This window comes from Macaca fascicularis, chromosome 1 (genome assembly GCF_037993035.2).
Source record: "Macaca fascicularis isolate 582-1 chromosome 1, T2T-MFA8v1.1".
NCBI lineage: Eukaryota > Metazoa > Chordata > Mammalia > Primates > Cercopithecidae > Macaca > Macaca fascicularis.
Window position 1 is genome coordinate 31336860 of NC_088375.1, and position 24153 is coordinate 31361012.

The following is a 24153-nucleotide window of genomic DNA, read 5'->3' on the forward strand; positions in this document are numbered from 1 at the left end:
GAAGGGTAGCAGTGACTGTTTCTTTCCTCTGCGTTGCACCCTGTCCCTTTTACTCTATGTCCTGATGAATGGAATTACAAGGCCTTGGAATAGGTGGCTGGCCTTCTCAACAAGGTAATATCTTGTTGCCGTTCTGTCTCCATTCTGACAGTTGCCTAGCCTTAGGTAAAGACAAATTATTGGTGTTTGTAGATTCTCACTAGCATATATATTAGAGAGTTTGGTCCTCAGAGTTTTTTCACTGGTCTAATACTCTCATTATATTCATTCTTGTTTACAGAACTGCTAACATTCTTATTCTTTTTTTAAACTGACCCCTTGGTTTTTCTGCCCTAGACACTGCCTATTCAGCAACTAATCTTCTTTTGAAAGCTTTTCCTGACTTTTTATATGCCTCATATATCTGGAGTTATAGTTTGGTATAGTTAATTTCGCTTATTTTGAATATAAATTTTTATTTTGATCATTTATTTTTTAAGTCATTTTTCCTAATTTGCTTGAATCACAAATGATTATTTTTACTAAACTTTAATGGTGTCTTCTGTACCTTCCTTTGTTCTCTTTATAAGTTTTTCTTTTCCTCTGGTATCGTTTTAAACTTCAGTGCATTGTGGAATACAGCTTTGTCCCATAACCCTGAAGAAAAACATTGAGACAATAAATGTGATCACAGGATTTTTTTTTTCTTCTTACCTAACTTTGAACAGGTAATGGAGAGTGAAGAGTTCATGTTGCTTCCAGCCAATCAACTCATTGATATAATATCCAGTGATGAACTAAACGTTCGCAGTGAAGAACAAGTGTTCAATGCAGTGATGGCCTGGGTCAAATACAGTATTCAGGAAAGACGTCCTCAGTTACCCCAGGTAATGATAAAAATGCTTCTCTAAGAAACTACTGGCCAGGCGCGGTGGCTTATGCCTGTAATCCCATCACTTTGGGAGGCCGAGGCAGGTGGATCACAAGGTCAAGAGATCAAGACCATCCTGGCCAACATGGTGAAACCCCGTCTCTACTAAAAATACAAAAATTAGCTGGGCGTGGTGGTGGGCGCCTGTAGTCCCAGCTACTTGGGAGCCTGAGGCAGGAGAATCGCTTGAACCCAGGAGGCGGGGATTGCAGTGAGCCGAGATTGCACCCCACTGCACTCCAGCTTGGCGACAGAGCGAGACTCCGTCTCAAAAAAAAAAAGAAACTACTTAGTACTAGATGAGATAATATGTATTGTCATGCAAACATAAAACAGTTATCACTCTACATTTGTCTGTAAGAAAGTCCATCTGTTTCCAAATAATCAAGGAAATAAGTATTTAGAAGCATTTTGGTTGCTTATTAATGTGGGCTTTTTGTTCCTTTGCTTTCTCCATATTTCTACTTTTGAATGATAGCACAATTCAAAACTTAAATTGTAGAAAATGAACAAAAGAAAGCAAGGATGCTTCTTTTCTATAGCTTGAAAATCCTACCACAGTTTTCCTTCAATATAACTTGGAAATAGTACCACACTTTCAAGAGTAAAGAGATGATGCATCAGTCGTCACTGAGCGATCAGTAGTTCACTTCAGACCCATTCTCGTTATTGTGACTATAGTCTTTAGCAATTCAACAAGATATTCTTCCGGATTGTGAATTAATTTGAGTCCAGCTTATAATGTATTGCTGAACATTTTTAGTAGTTACGCCTTCCCGCCTTCCTTATTTATGGTATTCAGTGAGATCCCAAAACAGCTGGAAGCACAGTAGGGTGCCATGGGTCATGTATTCTCTTAAATATCTTATAGATGAGAGCTCATGCCTTTAATAGTGTTATTCGTTGGGTGCAGTGGTGCAAGCCCATAATCCCAGCACTTGGGAGGATAAGGCAGGCAGATTGCTTAAGCTCAGGTGTTTGAGACCAGCCTGGGCGGCATGGTGATTCCCTGTTTCTACAAAAAAAAAAAATACAAAAATTCACTGGGCATGGTGGCATGTACCTGTAGTTGCAGCTACTCTGGAGGCTGAGGTAGGCAGATCACTTGAGCCCAGGAGGTTGAGGCTGCAGTGACCCATGATCACACCACTACACTCCAGCCTGGGCAACAAAGTAAGACCTATCTCAAAATTAATTAATTAAAATAATGGTGTTTATTTTCTCATAGGTGCTGCAGCATGTTCGTTTGCCTTTGCTTAGTCCCAAGTTCCTCGTGGGCACAGTAGGCTCTGATCCCCTCATCAAAAGTGATGAAGAATGCAGGTATGAGTGACCCTGGATGGGAAAAATCAACAACTAAGCATTCCTATTTCTTCCTAATTTCTTTATTTATATTGCTTCCTAAATGTTGTATTTTGTAGAGCTGAAATCAGGGCATTAATTTAACAAGACTTTCTTCTGAGCTAGGGTCAAGAGGAGGAAAAGGAAGAAGAGAGAACTAAACTTCCAGTGTTCCATTCCGTTAGTTTTTTATGTGTGGTGCTTATTGGTGTAGAAGTGGCAATAAAGAGGTAGATTTCCAAGATTCTGATGCAGGCTTGAATTTGAAGAGTCAATTCTCTGCTAATATTTTTTTTTTCCTTGAGATAATTGAAAATGTTGACTCTGTCAGTGAACATTTTTTCCTTCCATCACATATGTCTGGTTGGGGAATAGAATCAGCCTTGCTTTCTAAATTGTGGACAGAGTTAAAGATCTGCCACCTTCTAAAATAGCTGTAGAAAGATTTTCACTAGAACTAGGTGAAGCAGTTTCCAGAATTTTTTTGACAAAAGAAACTCCAACTACTTTTACAAAGGGGGGGAAAAAAGGCAACCTGTTTTACTAGGCTGTCTCTAAAGTATATACAAAATGTAATAAATTACATTCCCAATTTGACAGATTTTAAGATTTAGGTTCAAATCTGAAATCTGCGATTTTTAACCATTTTTCCCAGCATGTCCCAAATATAAAAGTGAAAGAGAAAATCCATACTCAGAACTTTTTAAACTACACTGACCTTTGGACCTCCCTTGGTGATTAAAGACATTTAGAATGATCCCTGATTTTAGAATGGTGGTAGGACATGTAGATTCACTTACATTTCTTCTATAAACTAAAGCCTGTTCTTTTAACAGGAGAGGCTGGAGGGGATTTTAGATGTTTCTATTTTATTTTATTATATCTTTTTTATATTAATCATTGTTTTTCCCTTTACCGTGGACTAGAGTTAAACTAGATATTTGTCTTTTATATTTAAAACACAGACAAATGGTAATTAATTCTCCCTAAATATTTGCAGTAGCAAAAAGGAAAACCATATACATTATACATGCTGAAATCTGAAGAAATAATACATAGATGCCCTCCTCCATTAAACGTAAATCAGATTGTACTGATTCTGATGCAGAAAGTAAAGGTACTTACGAAGTCACATTTAAAAGAAGACCCTTCCTGATATCCTAACTTCTTTGTGCTGCAGTTTCTTCCTCTATAAAGTGAGGATGATAATAGTGCCTATTCCATAAGGCTGTTTTGAAGATTAAATGAGTTTATATATATTAAGCACTTAAAACCATGACTAGCGTATAGCTGTAAGTCTTGTTGCTACCATTAATTTTGTGTTGGTTTGCTCAATATTATAACTCTATAGTATTATTTCTAGGAACCCTCAAATGACCTAACAAACTATTAGGAGGTCAAAGTCTTTTTTTTTTTTTTTTTTTTTTTGAGACGGAGTCTCACTCCGTTGCCAGGCTGGAGTGCAGTGGCACAATCTCGGCTCACTGCAACCTCCGCCTCCCAAGATCAAGCTATTCTCCTGCCTCAGCCTCCCGAGTAGCTGGGACTACAGGTGTGCGCTACCATGCCTGGCTACTTTTTGTATTTTACTTTTTGTATTTTAGACATGGTTTCACCATATTGGCCAGGATGGTCTTGATCTCTTGACCTCGTGATCCACCCGCCCCTCAGCTTCCGAAAGTGTTGGGATTACAGGCGTGAGCCATGGCAAAGTAATTACAAGTGTAATTACTAGATTCTTCTCTTAAAGTATCTTAACAAGACAGGAAATTTGTCTCAGTAGACTTGTTGAGAGTAAACCATTCATATGTTACCAGATAGTGAATTTGTGACAGTACAGTGGTTCTTTTTAGCAATCTGATTTTTGACCCCATTTTATTACTTTAACTAATTTAGCAAATAACTCTTGCCCTGGCTGATGTGCTACCTTGCTAATATCTTGCAGAATCTAATAAAATTTATTAAAAAGTAGTAACTCTGCAGTGTGAGTAATCAAATTGTGATTTTTACTTTTCTATAAGTTATCGTTGGCTGTAAGCATGTTGAGCTTTAGGCTAAATTTGCAGTGAGATATGAGTCATGATGGAAATAACAATCAATTCACAACTCAATTTGACTGGCATTATTGCTTTCATGTTTGTGCCAGTTTTAATATTGGCTGGCATTCATGATTTGGTTTGATTTATGCTTGCTTCCCTTTGCCAACCTATATATTCCTAAACTACATTGGGACTTAACTAACAATGTAATTTAGATATTTGGAATAAAGGGAGAATTTTTTCTACAGAGACTTGGTAGATGAGGCTAAAAACTACCTCCTGTTGCCGCAAGAACGACCACTAATGCAAGGACCAAGGACAAGACCACGGAAACCTATCCGATGTGGGGAAGTACTCTTTGCAGGTTTGGATGTCATACTGTTAGTAAATTGAGTATTTTCCCATGTGAGAAATTATCATTTGAATAATCCTTTGGACAATTGTGATATTTACTGTCATAAGAAACAAATAGGCCGGGCGCGGTGGCTCAAGCCTGTAATCCCAGAACTTTGGGAGGCCGAGACGGGCGGATCACGAGGTCAGGAGATCGAGACCATCCTGGCTAACACAATGAAACCCCGTCTCCACTAAAAATACAAAAAAATTAGCCGGGCGTGGTGGCGGCGCCTGTAGTCCCAGCTACTCGGGAGGCTGAGGCAGGAGAATGGCGGGAACCCGGGAGGCGGAGCTTGCAGTGAGCCGAGATCGCGCCACTGCACTCCAGCCTGGGCGACAGAGCGAGACTCCGCCTCAAAAAAAAAAAAAAAAAAAAGAAACAAATAATAAGTCAGCATGTAGCTTGACTCTTAACCCATGATTCAACACTGATATACTCCAAAAGAGTGCTCTATTTTTTTTCTCATTCAACACCTTTAATATCTATTATTATATAAATTGAAAAATGTTGGCTGGGCACAGTGGCTCATGCCTATAATCCCAGCATTTTGGGAGGCCAGGCGTTTGAGACCAGCCTGGGCAATATAGGGAGGCCCCATCTTTACAAAAAAATAAGAAAACAATTAGCTGAATGTGGTAGTACATGCCTGTAGTCCCAGCTACTTGGGAGGCTGAGACAGGAGGATGGCTTGAGCCTAGGAGGTCAAGGCTGCAGTGAGCTGTGATTGTACCACTGTACTCCAGCCTTGGGAACAGAACAAGATCCTGTCTCAAAAAATAAAAAATAAAAATGTCATGCAGTAGATGTTTTGTTGAAATGAGTCACATGCATTAATTTATATATCAATGTGCAGCTCATCTCATAATTACATGGAATTGTGAAAAACATATTAAACAATTATAATTTATTTCTCCTTTCTATGCATATCCATCTGTAATTTCTCCATTCTATCCATATATACATATTATGTCATAATCCTATTTGAATTGGTATCATTGCCCTCCTTTGTAAAATAGATGTAATACTAACTTATTTACAGAATTAATTAAAGATTATAACAATCCCAGGGGAATGAGTTAAAGTCATAACTTGCATTTTGGCTTACTGCTAGAGACATTTGGTGAGTCTAAGCATTAGGTCACAGTGAAGTTCATAGTGAGTGTTACATTCTATGCTTCAGGATAGGATTCTCTTGACCATTTCTGTTACTTCCCCAGTTGGTGGTTGGTGCAGTGGAGATGCCATTTCCAGTGTTGAACGATATGATCCACAGACCAATGAATGGAGAATGGTGGCTTCAATGAGCAAAAGGAGATGTGGAGTTGGGGTCAGTGTTCTTGATGATCTGTTATATGCAGTAGGAGGCCATGATGGATCCTCTTATCTCAACAGTGTTGAAAGGTGAGTAAGGTCAATCTGTAATTTTCTCTCTACTATTCATATAGTTTTATTTGAGATTTTAATTAGGAATCAAATGTGACTTAATGCTTTAATATTGCATCTGTGGCACTAGTTGGCAACCTAAACAAGTTAGTATGATACACAAATTCTTTATGATTTGGTCTCCACCTATTTCTCTAGTCTGTCTGCCATGACATACTACCCCTCCCTAAGCATGCCACTGCAGACATATCAAATTGCCTGCAGTTCCTTGGACATGCTGTCTTCCTTCATACCTCTCTCCTTACATATGCATGCTGTTCTTTTTTCCCTGGGATACTTCTGCCATTTTAAGACTTACATTTCCTTTGGCTGGGCGCGGTGGCTCACGCTTGTAATCCCAGCTACTCAGGAGGTTGAGGCAGGAGAATGGCCAGAACCCGGGAGGCAGAGCTTGCAGTGAGCTGTGATCGCGCCACTGCATGCCAGCCTGGGCAAAAGAGCGAGACTCCTTCTCAAAAAAATAAAAATAAAAAGACTTAACATTTCCTTCAAGACACAAATGTTACTTATTACATACAACTTTCTGTGATACCATATAGATGAGTTAGTTACTACTTACTTGTTCCTTTGCCTTCCATAAGTATTTTGAACATGTTTGTACATATCCATCACATTGTACTGTACGTGTTGAAATGTATTTCACTATAATATCTATTGTAGTTACCGGGCACATTGGGAATCTATAGTAACTGATGTTTCCATAGCTTTTAGCTCTCAAGAAGTTGTGTTGATTAACAGTGACTCTTAATTTCCATAACACATCTATGAAACGCTGCAGTTTTAAGGGTATAGATTGTGCAGCTGGGGAAAAAAATCTTAAAAAGTAGAGGGATCGGGGGGAGGGGGGAGGGATTGCATTGGGAGTTATACCTGATGTAAATGACGAGTTGATGGGTGCAGCACACCAACATGGCACAAGTATACATATGTAACAAACCTGCACGTTATGCACATGTACCCTAAAAAAGTATAATAATAATAAATAAATTTAAAAAAAAAAAAAAAAAGTAGAGGGATCAGTCCCATAGAAGTAAAAAACTGCAACATGGAGAAACCTCATCTCTACAAAAAGTACAAAAAAATTACCAGTTGTAGTGGTGCACGCCTGTAGTCCCAGCCACTCAGGAGACTGAGGCATGGGGCCCGCTTGAGCTTGGGAAGTAAAGGTTGCCATGAGATGAGATTGCGCCATTGCACTCTAGTCTGGGTGACAAAGCAAGACTCTCTCAAAAATAAAATAAAATAAAACAACACACACACTTAAAAATAAATTGATGACATCACAGAAGGGAAAAATAAATTGATGGCATCGCAGAAGGGATCATGGCGGACGGGGGAGGCAGGACTAGATTGAAGCTCCGGCTTGACTGTAAATTTTAGCTCCAGATTGACTGCAAGAAAAAATCAGCAATATCAAGAGGACCCACAGACCCTCTGAAGAAAGCAGACTGCTCCTTCAGGACCCGGGAGAAACCCCACATACTGTGAGTGCCCCAACTGCAGAAGTGGGAAAGGGAGACCCTCCTCTTCCAAACACACACCCCCACTGGAGAAGCTGAAGGTCTGTTCACAGGAGAAATTTCCAACTTTACCTGGAGCTGAGTCAAGTTAGTTAGAGAGCCAAGCGAAATACAGGGGTAGAGGAAGCAGCAGAAAGGCCCTGGGAGTTCGCTGGGTCCAAATGGTGGCCAAGCAGGCCTAGCACCACTGGGATCCATCGGGAGGGTGGCCAGAGGAGCAGGGGATAAAACTCCCCAGGGAGAAGGAATTCTCTAGCTGACCTTTGTAACAATTTGAACAGGGGGAGAAGCCTCCTGACCAGAACCAAGGGAGGGTGCAAATCCTGCCTGCAGACTTCACTGGCAGGGAGAGAACTAAAACCCTTTTCTCTTGCAGCTGGGAGGTGGATAGCCTCGGGCAAGTTTTCAAGCCTGTCGCCCGTGGCCGGAAACAGACTCAGAGTTGTGAGGCAGGTACGATGGGAGTGAGACCAGCCCTTCAGTTTGTGTGGGAGCTGAGTGAGGCCTGTGACTACCGGCTTTCCCCCACTTTCCTGACAACCTGCATGACTCAGCAGAGGCAGTCATAATCTTCCTAGCTACACAACTCAAGTGACCTGGGAATCTCTTCCCCCATCCCCAACAGCAGTCGCAGCAAGACCTGCCCAAAAAGAGTCTGAGCTCAGACATGCCTAATCCCGCCCCCACCTGATGGTCCTTCCCTGTCCACCCTGGTAGTGGAAGACAAAGAGCATATAATCTTGGGAGTTCTAGGACCCCACCTACCACCACTTCCTCTCCATATTACTACAGCTGATGCTTTCTGGAAAGCACCAACTCCTGGCAGGAGGCCAACCAACACAAAAATACAGCATTCAACCACCAAAACTAAGGACCCTCACAGAGTCCACTGCACCCTCCACCAGAACAGGCACTGGTATCCACAGCTGAGAGACCCATAGATGGTTCACACCACAGGACTCTGCAGACATCCCCTACTACCAGCCCAGAGCCGAGTAGACTCACTGGGTGGCTAGACCCAGAAGAGAGACAACAATCACTGCAATTTGGGTCACAGGAAGCCACATCCATAGGAAAAGAGGGAGGATACTATATCAGGGGAACACTTCATGGAACAGAAGAATCTGAACAACAGCCTTCATCCCTAGACCTTCCCTCTGACAGAGGCTACCCAAATGAGAAGGCACCAGAAAACCAACCCTGGTAACATGACAAAACAAGGCTCTTCAACACCCCCCAAAAAATCATACTAATTCACCAGCAATGGATCCAAATCAAGAAGATTCCCTGATTTACCTGAAAAAGAATTCAGGAGGTCAGTTATTAAGCTAATCAGGGAGGGACCAGAGAAAGGTGAAGCCCAATGCAAGGAAATCCAAAAATGATACAAGAAGTGAAGGGAGAAACACTCAAGGAAATAGATAGCTTAATGAGAAAACAAAAATTCAGGAAACTTGGGACACACTTTTAGAAATGCAAAATGCTCTAGAAAGTCTCAGCAATAGAATTGAACAAGTAGAAGAAAGAAATTCAGAGCTCAAAGACAGGGTCTTTGAATTAACCCAATCCTACAAAGACAAAGAAAAAAGAATAAGAAAATATGAACAAGCCTCCAAAAAGTCTGGAATCATGTTAAACAACCAAAATAAGAATAACCAGTATACCCAAGGAAGAAGAGAATTCTAAAAGCCTGGAAAACATACTCGGGGGAGTAATCAAGGAAAATTTCCCCAGCCTTGTGAGAGACCTAAACATCCAAATATAGGAAGCACAAAGAACACCTGTGAAATTCATCACAAAAAGATCTTTCCTTAGGCACGTTGTCATCAGGTTATCCAAACTCAAGATGAAGGAAAGAATCAAGAGCTGTGAGACAGAAACACTGGGTAACTTATGAAGGAAAACCTATCATTAACAGCAGATTTCTCAGCGGAAACCTTGCAAGCTAGAAGGGATTGGGGACCTATCTTCATCCTCCTCAAACAAAACAATTATCAGCCAAGAATTTTGTATCCAGTAAAACTAAGCCTTATATATGAAGGAAAGATAAGCCGTTTTCAGACAAACAAGTGCTGAGATAATTTGTCATTACCAAATCACCACTACAAGAACTTCTAAAAGGAGCTCTAAATCTGGAAACAAATCCTAGAAACACATCAAAACAGAACCTCTTTAAAGCATAAAATCACAAAGAACCTATAATGCAAAAATACAAGTTAAAAAGCAAAAACAAAAAACAAAACCAAAGTACACAGGCAACAAAGAGCACAATGAAAGTAACGATACCTCACATTTAAATCCTAACATTGAATGTAAATGACCTAAATGCTCCACTTAAAAGGTACAGAACCGCAGAATGGATAAGAACATTAGAAATATCAGAGAACTTCCTGGCTAACACGGTGAAACCCCATCTCTACTAAAAATACAAAAAATTAGCCAGGTGTGGTGGCAGGCGCCTATAGTCCCAGCTACTCAGGAGGCTGAGGCAGGAGAATGGCGTGAACCCAGGAGGCGGAGCGTGCAGTGAGCCAAGATTGTGCCACTGTACCCCAGCCTGTGCAACAGAGCCAGACAACATCTCAAAAAAAAAAAAAAAAAAAAAAATTAAGCATACTATTTGCTACAGTAATTCTACCTATCACCCATTCACACAAAGAGAAATGTACAAGGATGAACATTGTTTTTAATTGCAAAATATTAGAAACAGCCTAAGGGGTATATCAGTAGGAATATAATTAAATAATGTATAACACATATAATAGTACAATAATTAAAAAGAAAAATCTGGAGCTATATTAGCATAAATAGATTTCAAAAAATGTTGAGGGAAAAAGCAGTGCCTACTGTGTGGTATTATTTATGTGAAGAAAACATGCTTGCATATAAAGAAATATATATATGTGGATACATATATACATATATATATTTTACTGAAAAGTCTTGAAGGATATATGCCAAATCAAAATGGGAAGAGACCAGAATTCAGGTGGAACTCAAGGAAGGATTTAGCTTTATCAATAATATTCTGATTTTTTAAAAGAAAATATATTCATACATAAATTTCAAAAAATAAAAACACAAACCAGATTTTCAAATGTTTTAGTTGTTATTAATCAGCTCATACTTAGGGGAAAGAATATATATCGTATAAATCCATGGATTTAGAATATGTAAACATAGCCAAGCATCCTTTGTGTAATACAGACTCTCCTCTTGGTATGTTCTTTTCAGGTATGACCCCAAAACAAACCAGTGGAGCAGTGATGTGGCCCCTACAAGCACCTGCAGGACAAGTGTTGGTGTAGCAGTACTTGGAGGCTTTCTCTATGCTGTGGGTGGCCAGGATGGCGTGTCTTGCCTCAACATTGTTGAGAGGTGATTTTTTTTTAAGTCATTTTCTGTATTTTTATTTTAAAGAACATAGAGCTCTTTAAAAGAAACAAGTACAGGCCGGGCATGGTGGCTCACACCTGTAATCCTAGCACTTTGGAAGGCCAATGCAGGTGGATTGCTTGAGCTCAGGAGTTCAAGACCAGCCTAGGCAACATGGTGAGATTAAAAAAAAAAACACAAAAAAATAAGCCGGGCAAGGCGGTGCATGCCTGTAGTCCCAGCTACTTGTGGAGCTGAGGCGAGAGGATCACTTGAGCCCAGGAAGTTGAGGCTGCAGTGAGCTGAGATCATGCCACTGCACTCCAGCCTGGGTACAAAATGAGACCCTATATCAAGGAAAAAAAAAGAAACAAGTGCAACTGAATTTAGGACATTGGAGGATCCACTGTTCAGTGGCTTTCCCATAGGCTTTCAGGAAAAAGTCTTCAGTTGATCTTAAAGTCTAGGAAAATGAAAGATCTAAAAAAAGTTTTTTTTTAATTAACAAAAATTGTATATATTCATAGTGTACAGCATGATGTTTTGAAATATGTATAGCTGGTGGAATAGCTAAATCAAGAGCTAATTAACATATTTATTACCTCACATACTCATGATTTATTTGTGCTGAGAACACTTAAAATCTACTCTCAAGTGTATAATACATTGTTATTAACTATAGTCACTATGTTGTGCATTAGAGTCCTTGAATTTATTCCTTCTCTCTAACTGAAATTTTGTATTCATTTACCAAGATTTCCTCACTGCCCCTCACCTTGCCGGCCCCTGGTAACCACCATTCTACTCTCTACTTCCATGAGTTCAACTTTTTTAGATGCTTTATATAAGTGAGATCATGCAATATTTGTCTATGTTTAGCTTGTTTCACTTAATGTCCTCCAGGTTTATCCATGCCATCACAAATGCCAGGATTTCCTTCTTTTTTAAGACTGAATAGTATTCTATTCATATATGCCATATTTTCTGTATCCATTCATCTGTTGAAGTACATTTAGCTTAACTTCATATCTTGTCTATTGTAAATAATGCTGCAATGAATATGAAAGTACAGGTATCTCTTCAACATACTTATTTCCATTGAATATATACTTAGTAGTGGGATTACTGGATCATATGATAGTTGTATCTTTAATTTTTCGAGGAACCTCTATACTGTTTTCTGTAATGGCTATGCTAGTTTACATTCTCATCAATAGAGTGCAAGGGTTTCCTTTTCTCCATATTCTTGCCAATATTTATCTTTCTGTTTTTATATAATAGCCATTCTAACAGGTGTGACATGATATTTCTTTGTGATTTGAATTTGCATTTCCCTGATGATCAGTGATATTGAGCATTTTCTCATATACTTAGCCATTTGTATGTGTTTCTTTTGAAAAATATCTGTTCAGGTCCTTTGTCCATTTTTAAATCAGATTATTTGTTTTCTTGCTGTTGAGTTGTTTAAGTTCCTTATATATTTTCAGTATTAACCTTTTATGAGATGTATGGTTTGCAAATATGTTCTCCCACTCTGTAGATTGTCTCTTCACTCTGTTGATTGTTTCCTTTGCCATGCAGAAGCCTTTTAGTTTGACATAATCTTACTTTTTTTGCTTTTGTTGCCTATGCTTTGGGGCACATAACCTGAGTTTTTCAACTGTCACGTTGATTGTACCTAACATTGAAATGTTAGAAATGTATTTCAGATTACGTTCTATATATATCAAGCATACCACTTGTGAAATCTGTTCTGATTTTTTTCCCGAATCTACCTGGAGTATACTTAATGCATGACTCTACTCAGACTTCCCTCAGAGAAATGATTAAGTAATAATACTTTGTATAGGACATCTGATAAAAAGCTTAAAGTATTTTGTATATAGACTCTCATTAATCATTGAAGTATGCTTAGGGAAATCTAGGTGGGCTGCCATAGTCACTTTATACTAGTGTACAAATAGTTAATTTTGGTGGAACAGATTTTGTTCTTAATTTCTTCTGTCAGCTTTTCATCATTAGATTTTAGAGTCTCATGTGGTATGATTACTGATAAGAACATATATTTCATCCTTACTTCTGAAAAAGAAATGAGTCATGACTCTAAAATTTTTGAGGTAGCATTTATTAGTTTACCATGCATATGTTGAAAAGTTTAACTGTTGTCAGTACAGATAAAATAGAAGGTAACTCTTGAAAGCTATGCCAGTTCCCTTTTATCTCTCTGTCAAGATTTTTTCACTTTCAAAACTCAGTACAGGAGGTTAGCAGCAGTGATGGCATAGTTTTTTAATATCTCCAAATGCCCACGTAAAAACAGATAAAGTAATAGATAGCAAAGCTAAAAACCTATGTACTAGTTCTGGAGACTGGAGTTACACAACAATGTGAATATACTTAACACTACTAAACAGTTAAAACATGGTTAAGATGGTAAATTTTATGTTATATTATGTGTATTTTACCACAATTTAAAAATCAGAACCTGTGAACAAAATTAAAGACAAAACTAAAGGAAAGGATATCCTCACAAACTCCAAAACACAAATGGGCAAAGACAAACTACCTTTAGCCACAAGACCTGCATGGTATTAGTATCTTCAGGAGAAATCAGAAAGAAGCAACTGGATGTCTGACAGATCTAAGAACAAAAGAACCTCAAACTAGCTAATACATAGTCACTAGAAATCACAAGGGGAAAATTTATCAGCAACTGAAACTAGGACCAGTTTTGTCCACTGCCAGAGAGTGTAAGACCTCAATAAGACCTGAAGGATTTAGAAGAGCGTTTCTCAGCCTCAGCACTACTGGCGTTTTGGGTCAGACAATTCTTTGTTGTGGGGGACTGTCCTGTGCATTGTAGGATATTTAACAGCATCCATAGCCTCTACCAACTAAGTGCCAGAAGCACTTGCCTGGTTGTGATAACCAAAAATGTCTCCAAACATTGCCAGATGTTACCTAGGGGATGAGAAAGGGGGGATGAAGGGGAAAAAAATAACACCTGGTTGGGAACCAGCTGGGTTAGAACCATCTAGTCCCTGGGAACTCTCAAAACTGAGCAGCCAGGATAACCTTCCAGGTCAGGACTCTACACTGAGGAGAAACTTCTGGGAGTAGAATCAAAATTAAGCAGGATGAGGGCAACAGATGCCCTTGTTTTCCTTGAAAAGAGAAAGCCAAGACAAAAGTAAGGCAGTGAATAGTCAGTAAATCACTGGACTAGGCGCTGTGGCTCACACTCATAATCCCAACACTTTGGGAGGCCTAGGTGGGAGGGTTGCTTGAGTCCAGGATTTCAAAACTAGCCTGGGCAACATAGTGAGACCTTGTCTCTCCAAAAAATAAAAAAATTAGCCAGGCGTAGTGGCACACGCCTGTGGTCCCAGTTACTCAGGAGGCTGAGGTGAGAGGATTGCTGGGAGGTCAAGGCTGCCTTGAGCCATGATCGCTCCACTGCACTCCAGCCAGGGTAATAGAGTGAGACCCTGTCTCAAAAAAAAAAAAAAAAAAATTTAAGGATACCCAATTCTTTTTGATGTGATTATTTCACATTGCATGCATATATCAAAACATCTCATATACCCCATAAATATATACACAAAAATTAAAAATAAAAAAATTTAAGTAATAATCTCTGAAGGCAAGGCACTATATTTTTTAATACTACATTAAAAAAACAAGGAGCTCCACAAAGTTAGAAAAACTATCACAAACCAAACCACTCACTCCTATTTCTAAAAGTTCAGGAAAACTCACTTCATGTAAAAATGAAATAGCGAAGTATTGAGATTAGATTCCATACAAAGTGAATATAAGAAGAGAGAATAAGCAGCAGAATAACATCTCTACAGAAAATAAAAGCACACTAGAAAGACACACCTACACATCAAAACCTTAACTGTTTCAAAATGTGATAAAAGACATTAAGGAAATGATACAAGATATGAAACTACATAAATCAGAAGTAGAAAAATTCAGAAGTGAAGTGACAGAACTCAGAAAAGTATTAGAAATGAAAGGAAAAATCATTTCAGAATGAAGATTAAAGGAGAAAAAGGAAAACAGATAATGCCATAAGACAAATAGAAGTCAAAAAGAGGAAATATTTTAAGGTCAAAAAGAAATCAAGGGCAGGCACAGTGGCTTATGCCTGCAATCCCAGCACTTCGGGAGGCTGAAGGGGGGGTGGAGCACCTGAGGTCAGGAGTTCAAGACCAGCCTGACTAACATGGTGAAACCCCGTCTCTACTAAAAATACAGAATTAGCCAGATGTGGTGGCAGGCACCTGTAATCCCAGCTGCTTGGGAGGCTTGAACCCAGGAGGTGGAGGTTGCAGTGAGCCGAGATCGCGCCATTGAGCTCCACCGTGGTCATCAAGAGCAGAATTCTCTCTCAAAAAATAAATAAATAAATAGAAAAAAATCAAGAGAGCATTTGAGAGATAGTAACAAATATTGAAAATAGGTAAAAATCTATTATACAGATCATAGCAGTCCTTAAAGAAGAAAACCAAAGTGACGAAACAGAACGAATACTAAGAACTGTAATTCAAAATTACTTTCCTGTAATTAAAAAAAATTGAAACTTTTTTGAAAGAATACACTATATCCTTCAAATATTGACCCAGAACACCAAGACATATGCAATAATATGACTGTACCTTAAAGAAAAAATTATTTAGGTATCTACAAAAAAGTACATGTTACTTATAAGGAAAAGAAACTTAGATTATCATCTGGCTTTTTAAAAGCAGTACTTCATGCCAGAAGAAAATAGAATGGCATGTTTTAGATATTCAAGAAAAATGTGAGCCAAGGATTTTATACCTTGAGAAACCGACTTTGAAGTACAAAGGGCACAGACAACTGTTATCAACATGTAAGAGATTAAGGAGTCTTGTTCTCTTGAGCCCTGTAGGAGAACAAACTTCGGACAAAATTACTAGAAAGACATTGACAGAAAGGCTGGACCACATGGTTCACACCTGTAATCCCAGCACTTTGGTAAGCCAAGGTGGGAGGATAGCTTGAGACTAGGAGTTCAAAGCTGCAGTGAGCCATGATCATATCACTGCACTTTAGCCTGAGTGACAGAGCAAGACCCTGCCTCAAATAAATAAATACAGTTAATTGTAGAACTATGACTAAATGAAGATTAAAAGGGAGGGCTGGGTGCTTGGATTATAGGCTCTGACCTATAATTCCAGCACTTTGGGAGCCCAAGGTAGAAGTATCACTTGAGGCCAGGAGTTTGAGACCAATCTAGGCAACATAGTAAGACCCTATATCTTAAAAATGTATATATGTATATTTTTTAATTAGCCATTCATGGTGGTGCGCACTTGTAGTCTCAGCTACTCAGAAGGCTAAGACAGGAGATTGCTTGAGCCCAGGAGTTCAAGATTATAGTGAGCTGTGATTGCACCACTGTACCCCAGCCTGGGTGACAGACTGACCCTGTCTCTAAAAATAAAAATAAAAGGGAGAGAGTGTAGCATGCTCTAGCTATGTACTCAATCCATGTAAATGTAGTACAAAGAAGAGGTATGCAAAAAGGAATTTTAATTGTTCTAAGGGATATTAGTGATAATATTGCTATTCTGCTATGTGTATAAATTTAGAATAAAGGAAATGAGTGTGGATTATTCTAATTCTGTTCTCTCCTTTGTCCTTGAAAACCAGAGTGTGGGCCGGGCGCGGTGGCTCAAGCCTGTAATCCCAGCACTTTGGGAGGCCGAGACCGGCGGATCACGAGGTCAGGAGATCGAGACCATCCTGGCTAACACAGTGAAACCCCGTCTCTACTAAAAAACACAAAAAACTAGCCGGGCGAGGTGGCGGGCGCCTATAGTCCCAGCTACTCGGGAGGCTGAGGCAGGAGAATGGCGTAAACCCGGGAGGCGGAGCTTGCAGTGAGCCGAGATCCGGCCACTGCGCTCCAGCCTGGGCGACAGAGCAAGACTCTGTCTCAAAAAAAAAAAAAAGAAAAAAAAAGAAAACCAGAGTGTGGAGGTAGAAGAAGATAAGGTTGTAAAATAGAAGTTAAATAAAGTATCTCGTAGTCCTGAGTATGAATTTGAACTAAATTCTTCTTTTGAAAAAATTTCTATATATTCTAGCTTGTCAACTGAGAAAGCCTAGAAATAAAGTGTCAGTGAACATCTCTGCTCCCAGATTGTATCTTGAAATATTATTTCCCACTTTTAAACCAGAGCCTTATTGGAAAAATGTCTGATTCTAGGTTTAGAACAGGAAATGTGCAGATGAGTCTGTACCCTCTTGTCATACCAAATAGCAAGCAAGCTGTCAGAGACTGCTAAGAGTCGAAAAGACTCAGCCAACTTGAAGATGTTCCCACTGACCAAAGATAAGATAATTTCAGCTTTAAAAGGGATAATTGCAATAGATTTAAATCCAATAAATACACTTAAATCTATGAGTTCTTAATGTTAAATTTTTTAAGACTAATTGGTTGCCTTTGGAAGATCATAGGGAACAAATTTATTATCTCAAAACATGTAAATAAAGTGAAGGGAGAGAGCATATATCCTGCCTTTCTTATATGAACTGTATTATTATATCAATTGAGTAACCAAATAGTAGATAAAAGGATTGTTTCTTTATAAAATTATCCCAATAAAATAAAATAAGTGATAGAATATTATCATTTTGAAACACTCAGTAAATTAGTGTATCCAGACATTGATAAACAGCTGCTAACATACCACTTTCTGTAGTCTTGTTTAAGGAACCAAACATGGTCTGATCAAAGTTCTAGATCCAACTACCAATTTGCCCAACATAAAAAGGACAGAGCAACAGATTGAACTGCACTATGAATGTACGGTCAACCAAATCCATATTATGGGGAAAACTGTCATACACTCTAGGTTCTAAAACAGATGAATTGCAGGGAGGAAAAGGAATGGAGGGAAAACCTGTAGACAATAAGAGACTCTTTAATTTTTTTAGAGACAGGGTCTCACTCTGTTGCCCAGGCTAGAGTGCAGTGGTGTGATAATAGCTCACAACTGTCTCAAGCAATCCCTGCCTCAGCCTCCCAAGCAACTGGGACTGCAGGTGAACACCACCATGACTGGCTAATTTTTTTTTCCAATTTTTTTATAGAGATAAGGTCTCTCTGTGTTGACCAGGCAGGTCTTGAACTCGAACTCGTGGCCTCAAGCAGTCCTCCAGCCTTGGCCTTCCAAAGTGCTGGGATTACAGGTATGAGCCACCACACTCAGCCTTTTTTTAATTTTATTTTTATTTATTTATTTATTTATTTAAGTCTCAGCCAGGCACAGTGACTCACCTGTAATCCCAGTGCTTTGGGGGGCTGAGGTGAGAGGATTGCTTGAGGCCAGGAGTTTGAGACTAGCCTGGTCAACACAGCAAGACCCCTATTTTTAAATAAATATTAATGAAAATTTTTCTAAATGTAATGTTAAGTAAGACTGAAGTGTCTAGGGATGACACTTGAGTGATAAAACAATAAACACAAGGAAGTGATAACTGTTAAAAGTCAGGATAATGGTTATTTGTGGAGAGGATAAGATAAGAGACTGGAAACAAGGACACATTGCAGGGCTTCCAGAGTGGCATGCAAAGTTCTTTTTCTTGGCTTGGGTGGTGTTTACAAGGGGGCTTTCCTGATAATAACTCTTAAACTATACATTTATCTTGTGTGGCTCTCTGTATTTGAGCTTTATTTTATAATAAAAAGGTTGTTTCAAAGAGCTATGCAAAAGACTTCTACTTCCAAATAGGATATAGTAGAGAGTAACAGCCATCACCCCCACTACAACAACTAGGAAAAAAAGACAAATTACAAAAATCATTTTAAAATACATCAGAGGCATTTCAAAGATGACCAGATGAACTAAAATTCCACTGAAGAAAGAGCCTGTATTGCCGGCCGGGCGCGGTGTCTCATACCTGTAATCCCAACACTTTGGGAGGCCCAGGCGGGCAGATCACGAGGTCAGGAGATCGAGAGCATTCTAGCTAACACGGTGAAACCCCATCTCTACTAAAAATACAAAAAATTAGCCAGGCGTGGTGGCAGGCACCTGTAGTCCCCACTGCTCGGGAGGCTGAGGCAGGAGAATGGCGTGAACCCGGGAGGTGGAGCTTGCAGTGAATCGAGATCGTGCCACCGCACTCCAGCCTGGGCGACAGAACAAGACTCCATCTCAAAAAAAAAAAAAAAAGAAAGAAAGAGCCTGTGTTATGTGAACTGAGGTCATAGGTTGTTTTCTTCTTTCCTTGGGACATTTTCCAAGTCTGAGTGTAGAAAATAGCTTAATAGCTGACACAGATATAAATTCTAAGATGTTTTTCTAATGACTAAGTAAAATGTTAGATTTTCATTGCGCATTTGACTATAGCAAGTCTGTGTACTCAGTATATCTTTAGTGTGATTTCAGAGCTTATGAAAAAGGCTTCACTTAATAAGAACAAGCATACAGTCTGGTTTCCCTCACTACAGGTATGATCCGAAGGAGAACAAGTGGACTCGGGTAGCTTCTATGAGTACCAGAAGACTAGGTGTGGCTGTGGCTGTGTTAGGAGGGTTCTTATATGCTGTAGGTGGCTCTGACGGGACATCTCCACTCAACACAGGTTAGTCCCTCCCAAAGGCAATCATTTACCCAAAAGCAGAACGTTTTCCTGGAGAGTCCTCCTACAAAAAGTGTAGAAACTCCAGGTTATCCTGTAATTTACTAGGAAAATGCTTGATTTTCCCTCCAGCAGAGTGCAGCTCTCAGCTCTTCCTCAGCTCCTACTGTAGTCATATTCTGAGTACATTCCCCAAATATTTGTTTCTTCCCCTGCTTTACAAGCTGCTGGAAATGTATAATGAATTTTAAAAACTACTTTCTTATATACTTTCTCATATAAGTAGTTCCTTTTCCTCCATCACAACTTCTCCTCAAAAAAACCCACAACATACTCTATATTATAATCTAAGAATAAATAAAAGCTTAGAACTACAAATTCGTTTGTTTGGGTTTTGTTTTTGTTTTTGTTTTTATGACAGGGTCTTGCTCTGTCACCCAGGCTAGAGTCCAGTGGCATGATCTTGGCTCACTGCAACCTCTACCTCCGGGGCTCAAGCAGTCCTCCCACTTCAGCCTCCCGAGTGGCTGGGATTATAGGTGTGTGCCACCAGGCCTGGCTGATTTTTGTATTTTTAGTAGAAATGGAGTTTCGCCATGTTGCCCAGGCTGGTCTCAAACTCCTGAGCTCAAGTGATCCACCCACCTCAGCCTCCTAAAGTGCTGGAATTATAAGCGTGAGCCACTGCACCTGGCCTGGTTTGTTATTCCTTTCTATTTAGACATTATGGGTATTTTTGCCTAAGGATATTGTCGATATGACAGTCACACCAGATTCATTGTCACATGTCTTCTCTTCAGAAGTTTAAAATGCACTATGCTATAGGGAAGGGAATATAGGAGTACAGAAGTTGTCTGATTATGATAATAAATTATTAGTACTGAATGATGCTTATTGATCATGTAGTCAGGCTCCCCATTGAATGATAAGGAGAGTGAAGCTGAGAGTCATGTAGCTAATTAGTCATTTAGATAAAACTAGAACCAGAGTATCTGGATCCCAACACATGCCCTTTCCACTGTACCATACCTAGAAGAAACCAGCCCCTGATGAGAGTATATGTGGTATTGTCCAGAGGTATACAAATCCTTCTCAGAAGCAAAAATCAGATCATGTGTTGAAAATATGTTATCACAAAATATCAGTGGCTATAAAGAAAACTGGAGGTGAGAGGAAACGGTTGAATGCTCACTTACTGGTTTTTCTTTTCCCTACAGTGGAACGTTACAATCCTCAGGAAAACAGATGGCACACTATAGCCCCTATGGGGACCCGGAGGAAACACCTAGGCTGTGCAGTGTATCAGGACATGATCTATGCTGTAGGAGGTAGAGATGACACTACAGAGCTGAGCAGTGCTGAGAGATACAACCCCAGAACCAACCAGTGGTCTCCGGTGGTGGCCATGACATCACGCCGTAGTGGAGTAAGTGGAGTTATGGACACTTAGGTTGCTTCCAAATCTTGGCTATTAATAGTGCTGCAATAAACATGGGAGTGCAGATATCTCTTCAATATACTGATTTCCTTTCTTTGGGGTATATACCTAGCAATTAGATTGCTGGATTCTATGATATTTCTATTCTTAGTTTTTTGAGGAACCTCCAAACTGTTGTACTAATTTACATTTCCACCAGCAGTGTAGGAGGGTTCCCTTTTCTCTGCATCTTTATCAGCAATCATTATGGCCTGACTTTTGGTTAAAAACCATTTTAACTGGGGTGAGATGACATCTCATTGTAATTTTCATTTCCATTTCTCTAGTGATCAGATGTTGAGCACCTTTTCATATACCTGTCTGCTATTTTTATGCCTTCTTTGGAGAAAGGTCTATTCAGATCTTTTTGCCCACTTTTTAATTGGATTATTTGATTTTTTTCTGTTGAGTTGTTTGAGCCCTTATATATTCTAGTTACAAATCCCTTGTCAGATGGGTAGTTTTCTCCCATTCAGTGGGTTGTCTTTTCATTTTGTTGGTTGTTTTCTTTGCTGTGCAGAAACTTTTTGACTTAATGTGATCCCATTTGTCTATTTTTTCTTTGGTTGCCTGTGCTTGTGGAGTATTACTGAAAAAAATCTTTGCCCAGACCAATGTCCTGGAGAGTTTCCCCAGTGTTTTCTTTTAGCAGTTTCATTGTTTGAGGCCTTAGATTTAAGGCTTTACTTCATTTTAATTTGATTTTTGTATATGGCAAAAAATGGAGTCTAGTTTGATTCTGCATATAGATACCCAGTTTTCCCAGCACCATTAATTGAAGAGATTGTCCTTTCCCCAATGTACATTCCTGGCACCTTTGTCAAAAAAACAGTTTGCTGGAAATGTATAGGTTTATTTCTGGGTTCTCTATTCTTTTCCACTGGTCTATGTGTCTGTTTTTATGCTAGTCTCATACTGTTTTGGTTACTGTAGCTCTTTAGTATAATTTGAAGTCAGATATAATTTGAAGTCAGATTCCTCCAGTTTTGGTTTGTTGCTCAAGATAGCTTTGGCTATTCTGGGTCTTTGTGGTTGCATATAAATTTTAGGATTTTTTTTTTCTATTTCTGTGAAGACTGTCATTGGTATTTTGGTAGGGATTGCATTGAATCTGTAGATTGTTTTGGATAGTATGGACATTTTAACAATATTGATTCTTCCAATCCTTGAACATGGAATGTCTTTTCATTTTTGTGTGTCCTCTTCAATTTCTTGCATCAGTGTTTTCTAGTTTTCATCATATTTTTCACTTCTTTGGTTCAGTTTATTCCTAGGTATTTTATTTTATTTATAGTTATTGTAAATAGGATTACTTTCTTGATTTCTTTTTCAGATTGTTTGCTGTTGGCATATAGAAATGCTACTGATTTTTGTATCTTGATTTTGTATCCTGCAGCTTTGCTGAATTTATCAGTTCTAATAGTTTTTTGGTGGAGTCTTTAGGTTTTTCCAAATATAAGATCATATTGTCTGCAAAGAAGAATAACTTGACTTCTTCTTTTCCAATTTGAATGCCCTTTATTTCTTTCTTTTGTCCTATTGCTCTAGCTAGGACTTCCAGTACTATACTGAATAATAGTGGTGAAAGTGCGCATGCCTGTCTTGTTCCAGATCTTAGAGGAAAGGCTTTCCGTTTTTCTCCATTCTAAATGATGCTACTGTGGGTCTGTCATATATGGTTTTTATTGTGTTGAGGTATGTTCCCTCTATACCCAGTTTTTTAAAGGTTTTTATCATGAAGGGATGCTTACTTTTATCAAATGCTTTTTCAGCATCAATTGAAATGATTGTTTGGTTTTTGTCCTTCATTCTGTTGATGTGATGTACCACACTGATTGATTTGCATATGTTGAACCATTCTTGTATCCCTAGGATAATTTCTTCCTGGTCATGATGAATGATCTTTCTAATGTGTCATTGAATTCAGTTTGCTAGGATTTTGTTGAAGATTTTTGCATCATTGTTCATGGAGGATATTGGACTGTAGTTTTCTTTTTTTGATGTGTCTTTGTCTGGTTTGGGTATCAGGGTAATACTGGCCTCCTAAAGTGAGTTTGGAAGTGTTCCCTCTTCCTCTATGTTTGGAGTAGTTTGATAGGATTGGTATTAGTTCTTCTTTAAATATTTGATAAGATTCAGCAGTGAGGCCATTGGGTCCTGGGCTTTTCTTTGTTGGGAGATTATTTTTTTTTCTTTTCTTTCATTATACTTTAAGTTCTAGGGTACATGTGCACAGTGTGCAGGTTTAATACATAGGTCTACATGTGCCATGTTGGTTTGCTGCACCCATCAACTCGTCATTTACATTAGGTATTTTTCTTAGTGCTATCACTCCCCCAGCCCCCCACTCCCCGACAGGCCCTGGTATGTGATGTCCCCCGCCCTGTGTCTAGTGATATCATTGTTCAATTCTGCTGGGAGATTTTTTATTACAGCTTTGATCTCATTACTTTTTTGTTTTGTTTTGAGATAGGGTCTGGGTCTGTCGCCAAGGTTGGAGTGCAATGATACAGTGTCGGCTCACTGAATCCTCCACCTCCCAGGCTCAAACCATCCTTCCACCTCAGTCTACCCATTAGCTGGGACTACAGGTGCACACCACCACGCCCAGCTAATTTTTGTTTTTTGTTTTTTTGTTTTTTGGTAGAGTTGGGGTTTTGCCATGTTGCCCAGGCTGGTCTCAAACTCCTGGGCTCAAGCGATCTATTCACCTCAGCCTCCCAAAGTGCTGAGATTATAGGCATGAGCCACCACACTCAGCCTCATTACTTGTTATTGGTCTGTTCAAGTTTTGGATTTCTTCATGGGTCAATCTTGGTAGGTTGTATGTGTCTAGGAATTTATCTGTTTCTTCTAGATTTTCCAATTTATTGGCATATATTTGTTCATAATAGCCTCTAATTATCCTTTGAATTTCTGTGGTATCAGTTGTAATGTCTCCTTTTTCTTCTCTGATTTTATTTATTTGGGCCTTCTCTCTTTTTTCTTAGTCTGCCTAAAGGTTTGTTGATTTTGTTTATCCTTTC

General features: G+C 39.1%; 1 protein-coding gene across 11 annotated transcripts in view; it reads left to right on the plus strand.

The window, feature by feature from the left end:
• Positions 1 to 24153, plus strand: part of KLHL20 (kelch like family member 20) — a 62651-nt gene that overhangs the window by 30425 nt on the left and 8073 nt on the right. For 3 of the 11 annotated variants that reach the window (XM_074015315.1, XM_015438856.3, XM_015438479.3), the window contains 7 exons: positions 708 to 866; positions 2139 to 2233; positions 4539 to 4654; positions 5905 to 6088; positions 10885 to 11028; positions 19520 to 19653; positions 20868 to 21076. In XM_074015315.1, the coding sequence (XP_073871416.1) occupies positions 708 to 866; positions 2139 to 2233; positions 4539 to 4654; positions 5905 to 6088; positions 10885 to 11028; positions 19520 to 19653; positions 20868 to 21076 (1041 nt within the window). Of the gene's footprint in view, positions 1 to 707; positions 867 to 2138; positions 2234 to 4538; positions 4655 to 5904; positions 6089 to 7510; positions 8104 to 10884; positions 11029 to 19519; positions 19654 to 20867; positions 21077 to 24153 lie in introns of all 11 variants that reach the window. The other 8 variants (XR_012423837.1, XR_012423860.1, XR_012423809.1 and 5 more) reach the window with 5 other exon arrangements.